Source organism: Buteo buteo, chromosome 1 (assembly GCF_964188355.1).
Source record: "Buteo buteo chromosome 1, bButBut1.hap1.1, whole genome shotgun sequence".
In the NCBI taxonomy this organism is placed as follows: domain Eukaryota; kingdom Metazoa; phylum Chordata; class Aves; order Accipitriformes; family Accipitridae; genus Buteo; species Buteo buteo.
Window position 1 is genome coordinate 27,307,479 of NC_134171.1, and position 14,697 is coordinate 27,322,175.

At 35.4% G+C, this 14,697-nt stretch overlaps 1 protein-coding gene across 11 annotated transcripts in view; it reads right to left on the reverse strand.

The window, feature by feature from the left end:
* Positions 1 to 2,591: 2,591 nt before the first annotated feature.
* ATP8A1 (ATPase phospholipid transporting 8A1) overlaps positions 2,592 to 14,697 on the reverse strand; it is a 128,545-nt gene continuing 116,439 nt past the window's right edge. For 10 of the 11 annotated variants that reach the window (XM_075025122.1, XM_075025112.1, XM_075025082.1 and 7 more), the window contains 3 exons: positions 14,210 to 14,302; positions 7,511 to 7,602; positions 2,592 to 7,162 (listed from right to left, as the gene is read on the reverse strand). In XM_075025122.1, the coding sequence (XP_074881223.1) occupies positions 7,065 to 7,162; positions 7,511 to 7,602; positions 14,210 to 14,302 (283 nt within the window). In that variant the 3' untranslated portion in view covers positions 2,592 to 7,064. The remainder of the gene's footprint in view (positions 7,163 to 7,510; positions 7,603 to 14,209; positions 14,303 to 14,697) is intronic. The other variant, XM_075025131.1, reaches the window with a different exon arrangement.

Consider the following 14,697-nt stretch of genomic DNA (forward strand, 5'->3'; position numbering starts at 1 on the left):
ATTTTAGCTAAGAAGGTGCAATTTTTTATACCTTTAAAGAGCGATTAGTCATCAGCACCACTGGCACGGTTGGTGGGTGGCTGAAATTCAGCGTTTTCCTCCAAGACAGGCTGTATACAGGTCATGAGTTGGACTCGGTTATTGCCTGTTGACATTTGGCGGTCAGTGTATGCTGGACAGGCCAGGCTGCTTCACCATAATCGTCTCGCTGGGCTCTACAGTCAGATTTACTAATGTTTTAACACAGGGATGGATTTTTGCTACACTTGCGTACAAGCTTACAGATTTTAGTGATTATTCAGCCTAAGTAAAGGCTCTGCAGTTTGCCATGTAGTGTGAAACTCAACCTAGCAGGGTAGAGCCCTCTGAGCAGCTTCCCTTTTCTCCCTGACGCTGCGTAATGGGTTTGACCTCATAAAATGCTTTAAGAACTTGACACACAGGAATAATTTCATTGAGTCAGGTAAGTCTGTACGCTTACGGAGTGCTAAGCCCTTCACAGATTGGTAGCCAGAGCGCAGACAGGGGTCTAAGGCTGGGAAATACCAGGTGTAGTGAAAATAGCTGTGCGTGGGTACCTGTAAAGTAGGTGAGGTGGGGACTGTGTACCATCTGCAAGTAGACGAAGAAGAATCTGTAATTTAAGAAGAATCTATAAATTATTGTTCACGTAGCTACAGTGGCAGTGACCTATGTAGTGGAAGGGAGGTGGACAGAATACAAGCCCCCAGACCGAAATGCTTGTTGCCTGTGCCAGTAGTTTCCAACCCAGATGGATTCGGGGTGCAGGCGAGAATGCTGATTTTCCTTCCTAATGATAAGGACCTATTGGCACTAGATGCTCCTGTGAAATAGTAATTTTTTCTAAAACTTGCAGACAGAACACAAATTCCATTCTGGTACACAGCTTTAGTGACTAATGAAACGGTCTGAAGGGCTGGATGTATGCTTGACCTAGAAGCAATTGCTTGCTCTCAGAAACAACGTTTACACAGTAAGTGCTTTACTGCCATGCTTATTTTTTAACACAGTAGGTTGAACTATTTCTTTTGTAATGCTGGAGCTACTTCATGCTTATTTCACTAGAGTGACGCAAATCTAAAATACATCAAAATGAAACAAAAATCACAGTAAATTGATGATTGTCATTCACGCACATTATGCACAGAATGCTTTGATTGCCATTAACTGGTAATGGCGTGTCTGAAACCCAAACCTTCTGTGGGCAAAGAATAATAGTGACATGAATTAGATCAGCCATTTGTTTTGTATTTCTACATTCTGGGTTTCTTAAGTGCGTATCTCCAAAATGCATCAAAACTCTTCAGTGCTAAGAAAACATTACACGTACTTGCAAGAATGTCTGAAGGATTTTATTTGAAACTAGGTAAGCGGTATGGTATATGGCTATGTAAACTCATGGATTATTTGTAATACTAATCCCACTGGAATTAAAAAAAAAAGGTGACAATTTCAACGTTAGTTTGTCACTACTGTTCAGTTACAGCTTGACAATAACATTAAGGATATGGAGTCAATTTTCGGTGCTGTTTCTCTGTGTATTGTGATGTGCTCTGTGGACTTGATACTCTGAACAGAGCTGCTGCTTTTGAGGAGGCTGCTGCTCCACGATACTATGTAAACACTTTTTCATTCACGATTACATAGAGCTGGTAATTCCATGCTATGCTGTCTTCATTACCAAAGGCAGAAGAAGAAATGCCTTTCTGTTATTTTTATTCTCTCCATCTATGACTTCTGCAAATTTAGGGGGCTGTGATGTAAATCAGGTTAGTGAAATGATTTAGCTTAAAAATAATGTTTGCCATAAGAAAGGAGGGAGAGGATTTGAAAGGGAGCCTGGATCATTCTAAACTGGATTACAACCTGAATAATTTCAATGACCTCATGACTGCCAGAGTAATAGAGGTGGTGACATACCATGAGGTGGAATCTCCTTAAGCAGCTCTACCATTAAAGACTGGGTATCATGAAAGTAACAGTGTGAAAGATGCATCTATTAGAGAATACAGAATCTATAAATTGTCTAGTGTGTATATAAAGAATCAGTCGCCTATCTACAACCAAAACTCAGTTTAGCTTTGTATACATTGATTTTTACTCAGTGGGTGGGCACTGTTTGGGGAAAGAAATACCCACTACTGTCATAGCCAAAGGATACAGTATTTATCACTGGCATCTGAAAAAGGAGATGATGCTTCCTTATTCACACTCTATCATTCTTGTACTGCATCCTTCTTCAAAATACGGTATCACCACCAGAGTATGTTAGGGCTCTGCTGCAAATCACTAAATTGTACTCTGGTGCTCCCTTTTTTTTCTTTTTAAACTTCTTCCAGGCTTCACATGAGAACTGAGAGAGACATCTCAAAATAGGCATTTAAAAAAATTTGAAACATTTTCTACTTTTTCAGTTTATATTAATAACACAGCAATTCTCTGTTATTTGTGAAATGCTATTTCTGATGTGTCCCATTTTAAAGAATTCAAAAACAAGAGTGATGAGGTCTCTTCTTTTGAAAGTAATCCCTAGCATTTGCAACCAATCAATTCAACAAAGCTTCTTCATTTAATGGCAAAGTTTATTCATTTTTTAACAATTAAAAGACAAAACATTTAAAATTTGCAGTTCAAAACATGCACATTCACCAAATGCCAAATGACATGTAACACTGCATAGAACTGAATGTGTTACTAAAAGAGAAGAACTATTTATAAAACACAGTGCATTTAACATCCAGTTAAAACTAAACCTGAGAAACTACCATAAACACCAAGTCAAAAAGTCTTCATTCATGCAGCTTCATAATTTCCACAACAGGTTCAGCAGTAATGGCTTAGTGGAGCTGTAAAACCTCACTTTACCTTGAATGCAAATTTTGCTATTACATACTGACCGCTTTCTGCAGCGGTTCATACATATTGAACACTGAAAATCTTAATGAAAAATTACATTGAAGTAGAAAAACAATATTAATGCATTTATGGCTTCTATTCTACAATAAAGAAACACCATAAAATATGATTTAAAAAAAATTTGTTCTGGTCACAGCTTTGCAATTACAGATCACTCTCTATTCGGAAATGCTTTCATTTAAGTTAAAGTATCAGCCCTCCAAAGTGCCCAACTTTGCACACCATTGCTCAGATGAGTAGTCCTTATACTCACAAACAGTCCAGTCGAGGCCTATGTGAGTATCGGTTTGCATAAGCAGGAACCAGGTTTGGAATGCTAAAATATTCCTTTGTTTAATAAAGATCTATCAGTTAACAGCGAGGAAACTGGGGGAGTGAGGGCGGGGGCGGGGGGGGGAAGGAGAAATTCATTTGTTGAGTTTTGTTACCAATGAAAACATCCAGTACCAAGAAAGTTGAACTGACAAACTCATTTGCTTACATAGCGCTAGCTTCTCCATATATTATGAGCAGACTTTTAACAAAGGCATTAAAAAACAGGGAACAGCAACCACCATGCATTGCCTCAGAACACTTAGAAATATTGCCTCATGCAGACAGAATGACAAATTAATCAGAACTACAAGTGCTTTTACACAATACATAAGAAAAAAAGGGAAAAAACTTCTCTCCTTAAATTTAACACATATTCGAAATTACTCATCATTCAAGATGGGTCTAAATGAAAGAAGTCTTAAGACACTTAACGTGCATCTTTGTAACACGGTGAATTTTATGGATGCATGTGGACATACAGGAATCTTCAGCTATCTCTTAGTGTTTCAAAATATTTTATTTATCATTTTATACAAATAGCACGATGAGTAAGTATAAATCTGTTGAAACTGCTTTGCAAAAATAAGTGCAAAATTAGGAAATGGCAAGAAAAAATTCCAAATACAAACTGCCAATAGGTTTGTTAAAATTTGTTTCCTGCTACTTACTCTTTTGAATCATTTATATATATATGTATATATTTAAAAATAATCAAGTAACAGTATTTATATAAGATACCCGATTTCTAAGTGGCACTGGTTCAACTTTTTGATGGAAATTTTTAATACTAACTTGTAATTGTTATGCAGTGCACATGAAACAGATGGAAAAGTCCATGTGAATTCTATATTTAAAACAAATCTGAATTTTCAAACAGTAAGAACAGAGGCATCATTACAAGCATTTTTGCCTAAACGTTTTTTTCTTTAAACAAACATCAACACAATCCCCTTATTTTAACAAAGATATGATGTACTAACAGGATGGTAATAGATTATATTACTGTGTACTCAACATGAAAATAAAGTGCGTATTGTATACTTGACCTGATTTAAAAATGGGGACACATAGCTAAGATGATCTTACATTTTAAAATGGAATTGTATGAGCAATCGAAAAAGATAGTTAGAATCGCCACATTGTCTTTTTTACTATTTCCAAGCAGTGGTATCTTCCAACCACTAATTACCAGAAAAAATATAGAGGCAGGAGAAAAACCCATCAGAAGTTAATAAAACTGGAAAATGCACTTCGTGAAATACTACTTCAAAGTCTGTAAAGACATAAGGATGAAAGGCTGTGGTAAGACTATCTTAAAATCCTTAAATTACAGTCTAAATTTAGGATCTTAGAGCTGTTTCAGTTGCTTTCTTCCTTTTTAAGACAGTTAAACTGGGGATGTACTGTGTGTTATTTCCACAAACTATTACAATGGTGAGACAGAATTCTATTTCATAGGACGAATAAGACATCATGTAAATTTCTCATTGTAAATATTTTACAATGTATTCTACTCCTCATGTCCTTCTCTGCAAAATCAGCAATTAAACCATTTAGAGCAGAAAAAGCCCAATAATAATAAAAAATTTACCCATAAAGGGTATGTATGTATGGATTGAGTCATTCTATATGAGTTAAGTACACTGAAAGATTATAAAGGAGCAACAGTGTCATGGTTAATTTCAGAAATGTTTTGAAGTTGGTCATTGTCCCTTGGATGACAGAAAATCGGGATCCCCATTTTAGGAAAGGGGCATGCCCCCAGATTTTTTCTTGCCTTAGGTCAAGTGATTTGGCCCTCCCATATTGATCCATCTATTTATCTATGCCTGAAATGGCTTTTCTGAAGGCAGTTCTTGTCTGCATGACTGACTGGCAGTACTGTTTCTAGTGGGATACGTTCCCTTTGTTTCTGTGTCTTCTGTTTCTGTTTAAAGATCACTCCGGGAAAGTGAGAGGAAGACACTGCATAACATGCATATGAAATGCAGACTGTTTTCCCAGTGATACGCCTTCCTAAATATGTACTTTCATATAGTGCCTTTTGTTGGGCTTTCCATGTGCATTTATAAGTTTCCTTCAGAACAGAGCATAAGAAACTTGGATAGTGCAATAAAGTTGTAAGTTAAGTGTTTAGTTAGATGAAAGGTGAGGTAAAGTCACCTTTACTAAGTATAAGGGTAATGAAGGAGGGCAGAGAAAAGATGGGATTAGATGACTTGTTACTTTTAAGTTGAAAGTCGATGATTTGGAGAGCAAAGAGGAAATTCTTAATTTAACAGATCATTGGGGATGTCATTGTTCTGCTTTTCCATCTAGTTGATCTCCATTCAAAGCAAAAAAAAAAAGATAATTTCTATGTAATGCACAGAAATTTAATTAAAAATAAAACCAACTGCTACTATAGAAAAATGTATTTTAAGTGTCATTATGGTGGCTTTTAAACTCAGGATTAAACATGGACCAAAAAGCTACAAGATTTAACTAAATTCTGAAGTTAAAGTAGCTTTTCTTAGTTTGAAACCTGGTGGTTGTTAGGTGGTAAGCTGAGAAATACCAAGTATAACCACTTTAAAAAGTTATCATAATGTTCTCATTTACACCCCCTCCCCCCTTTTTTTCCCTTAAACCAGGTGTGTATCTTTTTCTGTAGTCACTTCCTCTCCATTTTTCATTAAAAGTGAGAGTATATAGGTATTCTGTATGACCAGTAAGTTGTAAAGAGGCTGCTGCAACGTATTTCACACCTTCATAGGAAGTGGCTTTAGTGCAAATAAAACAGTACACACCACAGACTAGCGAAGGGCATGCTTTGCTATTTCAATGTATGCATTTCAAATAATTTTAGTATAAAAATGTTGAAAATTTAAGTAATTTTTAAAAATAAGTTAAAACAAACTTTGTTTTGAACCTACAGTATAAGCAGATACAACTAAGCATCACAAAAATAATTAAAGTTTGCTAAAGGGAAGTAAGGCAGAGCAATTCTTAAAAATCGAACAAAATAATATGTGTACTCAATTTTACAAGGTGGCAGCCATTTTCAACATACGCAATACTAAATGAAAATAAGGGAAAAGCTTGTATAAGGCCAAAGGTGCAAAGACTTGCAGTTTTGAAAGCAAATGCCATAAAGGCCACTCAAATTAGACTCACTATACTGTAAATCTTTCTCCTCAAGTGCGGAGACTTAAGCATGCAGTTCTGAGATCAGGACTGGAGTTAATTTCCTTTCAAATTATTTCTAACAACAGAAAACATTTATGGAACTTCTTTGGCAAACGTTTTTAGGTTAGTTTGACACAAACATCTATAAACATCTTGACTCAAAAGCTTTCTCAAAGAAGGTGAATTAACACCATTAAGATACTATTTTTTTTTCAGCACTTGTTGAAATCAAAGGCTTGTTATCAACTGTATTTAATTACATTAACACTTAAAAACCTTCACAGATGCTAATGGTCTGTCAATGTAAAGTATGTTTAGCGATTTGACCATTGCCTTCCGAGTATATGACCAGTATTGTTTCAACTTCATTGTAAAATAAGCAAGCTGGCAAGATACAAGGTAAATTCCAATCTGTTTACAAAGACTAAGCAAATACTTGTTAAAAAAATTTAGAGATGGTGTGTTACAGTATAGTTGCACAGTGCTTATGTCTACTGAATACACAAATCCAAACTTTATGGAACAAGACCATCATAGATCTTTAAATCTCTGATAACTGGGCCATGGTCGCAGCTCACAGCAAAGATCTAGTAGTCTGTCTCACAAAAGGAACTGCTAAGGCCTAAATCTCGAGCTGTGTTCCTTCACCATTCCTCAGGCCTTTGTTTTGTGGTATCATAAGCTCTTATTACTTCAGACTGGGAAACTATTCCGTTTTCATCTTGAGAGAAGGCATAGCCATCTGCAGATACAGAACAAAATAGAAACCAATTAAGTTTTGATCTGATTTTTTTGTTAAAGCTTTAATAAAAACAACTTAACAAAGGTCAATAGATGGGAATAAACCTCTTTTCAGCAACCAGTAGGTAGAAAACCCGTGCCATTTCCTACATAATTTTGCAATTATAAAATAGCAGAAAGAACTCTGCGCGGTGTCTCAGGAATGAAGAGAAACCTACCAACAGGCAAAAAACATGGTCTGCTGGGTTTAGGATACTGCGTCTTTACTACAAACAAATGCGGTGAAAGGTAGAATTTTACTTCTATATTATTAATGGATATTAATTTTTATTTGTCAGTGAACACTTACGAAGCAAGTTTTGCTGCAGAGAGTCAGAGCGATACAAGTTCACATGGTTCTTCTTAAAAACATTCTTCAGTAGTTGGGCTCTTTCAGTTAAGCTAGAAAGAAAGTGGACACATGTGAAAAATATTTACTTACTAATTACAGTATCCCTTTATCTTTGAGTCTGTTAAATGAGAAATAATTATTAAATGAAAACTGTCCATTCTCCTTCTTCAACTGCACCTGAACTAATTGTTAAGAAGATGATTAAAAGCGTGTGTGTGGGCAGATTATGAAGTCCAGATCCCTGGTAATGTTTTTACTCGTCACAGCACAGGCAAAAAAATCCATTTGAAGCACTGTTGTGCGCTGACAATACAAATAAATGAATAATATCGTAAACATTTGAGTGTGGCTCCTTCAGAAACATGTGGTGTAAAGGGAAGGCACTGGCTTTTTTGACGTAGCATGGCCTGATTAGTGCCAGGCTGAATTACCGTCTTTTTCTTACGTAAGACAGTGCTCTTAGCCTCTACTGTACGCCAAAGGGATGGGAAAAAGAAGATGGAGGGAAAGTCACATCCATGGCCATCAGCTGTGTGTACAGAAACGTATTACTTCCATGGAAAGTGTTCAAGCAAGGTGTATTCCGTATGAAAATCTAGAAGGTGTTTTCCTGGAGATCATACCCAAATAACAGACTACTCTTACTACTAGAGGTTGGTCACTTCAGCCCATCTCCTTCCTTCTCAGCAGTACTGAGTCTGTTGTGTTATGCGTTTATTATGCTTTAGTGTCACTGAAGTGATTCTCCATTTCAGCCCAACTAGAAAACAGAAGTATTAAACAGTTTTTAAACTGAGACTCAAGCATCAGCTGAGTGCTGCAAACTGAATGTAGTAGTGAAGATATCAGGTTTCCTTACCGTCCATCTTTCTTACAAAGTTCTCTCAAATAGGACCGTACATTACTAAATAAATAACAGGCAAACTAGCCATAGCTCAGAAAGCTTTTGAAATCTGACAATTTTGATAAGATATCAAAGATGTGCAAGGGACTATGTTAAAAAAACTCACACAAAACCTTCAACTTCTTCCTCTAGATTTGATATTCACTGTGAATTAGAGCTTGTGTTTCAGAGAAACACCAACCTATCATTTGAAACATTTCCAATGCTGAAAAATCCCTCCCCATGTGAAATGGTCTAAAAATCAGTTCACTTAAAAAAAAAAAAGTATCTTATGTTTATTCTGAGTATATAGTGATTTGATTTTGTTATAGTTTTGCTAGATTACCAAATTTGTCTCTTGTGTAAGGACGTAGTAAGTAAAACAGATTTCACATGTCTACATTACTGAGTTTTGATCAGTCAAATTACTTTTTAATATTACTGTCAGTTAACTCAACAGACTTACCTTCCCAGGCTACCAACCAGACTAAGTGGTGCAAGGAATGGAACTAGATTGCTTCCCTTACTAGATTAGCATTCAAACCATTAAATTAGAAATGCTCATTCTTTCTTCAGTGAGTATATACTTCTTATACATGAAGTTGAACCACTGTGTTAAATTGGAGAGACTAGTGGTCTACCTCCCCTTTCTGTTTCCCTCCAGTCTGGTAGTTAAAGCATATACCAGGATGTGAAAGCTTGGCTCTTCTAAGTTGAAACAGGGAAATAAACCTACTATTCCCAAACCCATAGAGAAATGCTAACTGCAAAATCTACAATGTAAGGGGATAGGCAGGGGAAACTGCTTCTGTGGCTGTGTTTTGAATGAAAAGATGGAATGAGACTCCCTTGTAAAAAAAGGAATTAGGTACCAATTCCAGGAAAGCAGTCAGCATCTGCTGACTGAACCAAGAATGGAGAGGTTGGAGTATTGAGACATACCTTAGTCTCCATGTTTATATAAGCTAACTCTTTGGGACTTTTTTTTTTTTTTTTCAATCCTAATTGCTCCTCTAGGCTGTGTAGGAGCCTTGTTTTTTAGTTCAGAGCTACAAACTGTTGAAGTGACAAGATTAATAAAAATTATGGACTGAGGTTTAAACCACAAGGAAACACAAAGTGAATAAATAAATATCTTCATGTAAGATGGGAAGTCAAAAGAGGTGGAAGACCAAGTGAATACTTAGATACAGTTATCAACTGTATCTCCTTTGCAATACATCTGAGAAGCACTTCTTAATGTGAGTTGAAATCAGCAAATTTCTATGAAATTTTTGGTGTTACTTTCTAATAAAAAAACTATTATCTAATAAATATTACTAAAAATATAGCAGGCCTATTCTAGCATTTTTCTTATTCTTTGCATGTGTTCCAGAATGAAATGTTCAGATGGCTTAAATGCTAAGCACTGAAAATACTTCCTTAAGTTTTACAAGAACATGAAGTATGCACATTTCTTAGTTTAGGTATAATGAAGCTTCCACTGCACAGATCTGATTGCTGGTACAGAAAACACAAATTAAGTAGGAAATACATTTGGGAAAAGAAAAGTGCTTCCAGCTATTCAGGTATTAAATTCTGCTCTATTTCTATACTTGAAATACTGCAGGCTCTTTATTATGAATCATCCTGTTGCCATTCAAAAGCATATTTAAAAACCTACATGCAAAGCCAAGAAAACATGGTTTCATAATTAATCAATGATAAATCATAGTAACTAAACCCCTATGCTCATTATGCATACTTATATGGACAAGCAGAATATTAACTGTTTTTGAACATAAAATGTACAGATTCACAGGCAATTAATCTCATTTTTAGAAAAAAAAAATTACTACTTTATATATTCCTGACCAACCATTTAGCTGGTCTAAAAATAATTTCCAAGTGGACTGAATGAAAAACAATGATTATATGAAGCACCATTTGCAGTATACATCTATACATCTCTAAAGACATTTCCGCAAGTTTGCGCTGTTATTCATGTTACTGTTAGTCTATGTAGTATTCAACTCCGTAAAAATATTCTTGTACTAAGTATTAATACTGTTGTTTCTGCCTAAGCATTATATACAAGGTATCAGAAAAACTGTTTTTGAACAATGGTTTATATACAAAAAGTATCCTTTTACCTTAGTAATTTCAATTTTAAGTAGAAATGCCTTTTGGCATTTCAATTACAAAGGCTCTAATGATAAAAATCATACTTTTTGTGGCACAGATTTGTTAATCCACTGAAGCTGCTCTGTTATTTATCTATTATCTATCAAGGCACCCTGAAGTCAATACTATTTCAACATGGAAGTTTACTTTCTGTTGGCAAAGTGACCGTGCAAAATTCACACTTTCTTGCTCAAGACATGTTCTTCCTTAACTGACAAATATATATGATAAAACCAATTTCAATGTGTTGCCTAGAGAAGAAAGAATAAAGTATTTTTGTACAGTTTTGGGGAAAAATCTCATTACACATCCTTATGTACACTGAAACAGCAAGACAGGACAGGAATGCTCTTCCTGAGCCTTCAATGATAACAGTCTAAAAACCTTTTCAAATTAGCACTGTAAAAATATAAGGGATGACAGATTTTAAGACTAATTAGCATGTTCTACTTCTAAAGCATATGGTAAAATACAATAAAGATCTTTGAAGAACAGTATTTTAAATTATTTCAATGTAAATATCAATTTTATCCGAATTTTAAGAAAACAGCTGAAAGTGTAAATTTAGAATTTAAATAAAACTTCCCATCCTAAGATTGTTTGATGGAAAAACATCAAAAGGTAGAGCCTTACAATCTTAGTTGTATTTAAATGCATGCAGTATCAGGCCAACGCAGTTCTAAAAATCTGCAACAAATATATTCTAGGTGAAAAAACAACAATAAAAATTAACACTAATATACTTCAAAGTAAACATTCAGATACAGTCCGATTACAGCATCTAGCCAATAGTAGAATCCTGACCTGTTATCTGTGGAAGTTGAGCCTCTTACTTTGTGTTGTAGCATCTTTAAGATGGGAATGGACAGAGTGGAGAAGTTCGTGAGTTATCTTTCTCATTATTTCCCAGTTACTTCTTAAGCAAGCAGTGATTTATATCTTCTTAGGTTATTTTGGCATGTCATGAGAACAAATCCCTTACTCTGCTATGACATAAAATGGTACTTCCAGAGGTATGCATACTAGAAAGGTATTATTTGGTGCTGAAGAATACACAGTAAGTTTTTAAAAAATAACTATTTGTTCTTGCATGAAAAACGCTACAACTTAAGAATAAAAAAGTCTCATGTACAATGTATAAAGACATGTATAAAGTCTCTGTATTTAAAACAGATGTAGAGGACATTCCTTATCAATTTAACTACTTACTCTGCACTAGTATCTAGTTAATCCAGGCTTCTGCAACTTAGAAGACTCAAAAATGTTTACAATAGTTCAATCAAATTTCTGAAGATGCAAGTAAGTCAGTTCATCAGACCATTCCTTCAACAAAGAATACTTTCTCCATAAAGGGTGAAGTTTTGGCTCTATCACCTGAATTAAGATATTATTTTAAAAAGTAATGGAGGGAATAAATGCTTCAGAGATATTAAGATGTCTAACATCCATTGATTTGCATGTTAGGTGGATGCTTGCATACTTCAAATAATACAGGCCTAAAAATGACTTTGTGGAGAAGGAATGGATCTAAGAAAGACATTCTGGCAGGTAACTAAACAACCTTCATGAAGCCCTCCTAACTACTTAATTGTGGGATAAAAAGATAATTGTAAAACTAGTGGTGAAAACACCAAGTTCCTCTTACCTAAGTAAGATGGGATTTGGAAGACATTCTGTAGGGTGAAGGAAGAGCGTACTGCCTAGACAACTGAAGTAAAAGTAGCTGAATTTCGGAATGCAAGAAGTCTTGGGAAAGCAAGTATGGAACACTAAAAAGGTACATGACCTTACTTCCTTCTACATCCACAAGATGTTCCCCTTTTAGCACTGTCTAGTACTAACATCTGCTTTCTTTTCTGCAATTTATTCTTTTACAACTTTTGCTCTTTGCAAAAGAGCGCACAGCATACATTGCTTCTGGCTCAAAAGTCAGCACATTGATATATGAGTTGGTCAGTTTGGAGGAAGATCTTGCCCTGAAGCTGCCTGAATCAGCACTGCCACTGGAGAGAGGCATCCATAACAATCAATGTAGATCACCTTTAAAGGTAAGAGAACTTCCTCTTGCAAGCACTAGTTGCATCTTGCAGTGACGAAGGAAAAGTATGCTCGATGCAGGAATTACCATCAACTAGGGGATTCTGCAGTACTTCCAGTCTGAAGCTATGCTACAAAGACAGCATATAGAGCCTGATGGGAGACACTATGCAGGTATGAACTCCTATGTAGCCCATCACACTAGACTAGGTGTTCCACAGGTGATGGGATGAGTTTCCAGGCCTCACGGTACCTCTCCTGGTATTTGTCTATGGTGCCAGGGAAGATGAACTGCACTAGAGACAAAACATTCTTGTGAAAATGATTTCTAGGAAAAGAAAGGATAAGTAGGAGCAAACACTCACAGAAGCTGGATATCCCACCCATTAGAAATGGTGGTCATCACCTTGGTATCCAATGTAAATTGGTCTTCAACCTGGTAAATCCTAGTAAGTTGATTCCCACAGAACTGGAGGAGGGATACAGTAAGATTGAAGGAAAAAGGGAACTTAAGTATCTTTATGAACAAAAGATGCTTCCTGAAAATTGAACCTACAATAAAAGAAGTGGCTGTTTGTGTTTTTTCTGGTCTCTTTCCATGCATACCTTGGTAGGAAAAAAGCCTTCTTGGCTAAGCCCTTTGCCATGAGGATACTAAAAAAACAGCAGTCCAAAGGGAAGAACGAACAGGAAAATAAAGTATCAACAGTTTCGGCTCTTTTTGGAATTCATAAAACTCATGAAAATGAAGACAAGGAAAGAAAGCTCTAGCTCAGTCAGATGGCACTAATGAATTGGAAGCTGGGGAGAGAGGGGCTTTGTGAACTCATACTCCTGTTCAGCAAGTGCTTGCTACAAGTTCAGCAAGGGTTAAAAAGTCTTAAGTATTTTAGTGAGTGCACACCTTTATGCTGAATTTACACATAGAAATTGTCCAATTTCTCAGTTTTATCTTCTCCCTTTTCAAATTACCTGCCTGACCCGTGACAGAGGATGTAACAAGGAAATTCTTGTGGAGTCTTAAGTTTAACATATATGAGGTAAGAAATAACTTTGTTAAATTTATTTGCCCTGGACTGGCATTAGGTACAAAGCCAGCTTGTTCTATTCAATTTCAGCAAATCCTAGACAGGTTTTGCTGTTTTCCTTTATGCTACCAAGCAAATTTTAAAAATTTATTCTATTTTTTTTCTGTGTGTGTGCTTAGGCCCAATTTATAACTATACTAGTGGAAGAGGCAGGTTTGAACTCACTTTATATTAATTGTTAACACAGCCAAAAGTGACAGAATTAAAATTGTACCTCAAGTTTGTTCTATACATATTAACTAAAAACATAACAGTCAGCTACAAAGAAACACATCAGTTAATGCCTTTGGTAAAACCTACATCTAAGCATATGAAAAAACATACAGGCTTAGTAGACCTGAAACCTCTTTACAGATGCCTTTTGTTTGTATGGTTTTTGAAAAATAACCATTTGTCTTTGATACATGTATAAGGCTGAAAATATTTAGCTTTTTTAAAAAAAAAAAAAAAAAAAAAAAGACAATGATCTACATATTTTTACAGTACCTCTTGCCATGCACAACTGCCCCAGGATCCTCAGACTTTGCTTCCAACTCCTGAACTTCATCTACTAGTGTCTTAAAAGTAGCTCTCTTTACTCTGTAAGTAATACAAAATACTGCCAGATCTACTCTTTTTGAAAGTAGCAGAACAGATTGTTTTAACACTTATATAAACATTCAATTTACAAATCCATTTTCCCAGATGACTTAAAATTAAGCTTTACAAGAAGAAATATTATAAAGCAAGTCTAAATAATACATTTTATCAGCTGTTCTTGCAAATTAGAAACAATAAATATTTATTAAAAAGACATTACAATTATTGAAACATTTAAAATACTAGTAACACTTGTCATAAAGTTTGTCAAAAACAAACAAGGTGAAAAATAATTTTAGATAATCACCAGAGCCGATCTTCATTTGGTTTTCTTATATTAGTAATTAGAACACACACTTAAAAGTCAGTATTTTCTCCCGTAAACCTTGGCATTT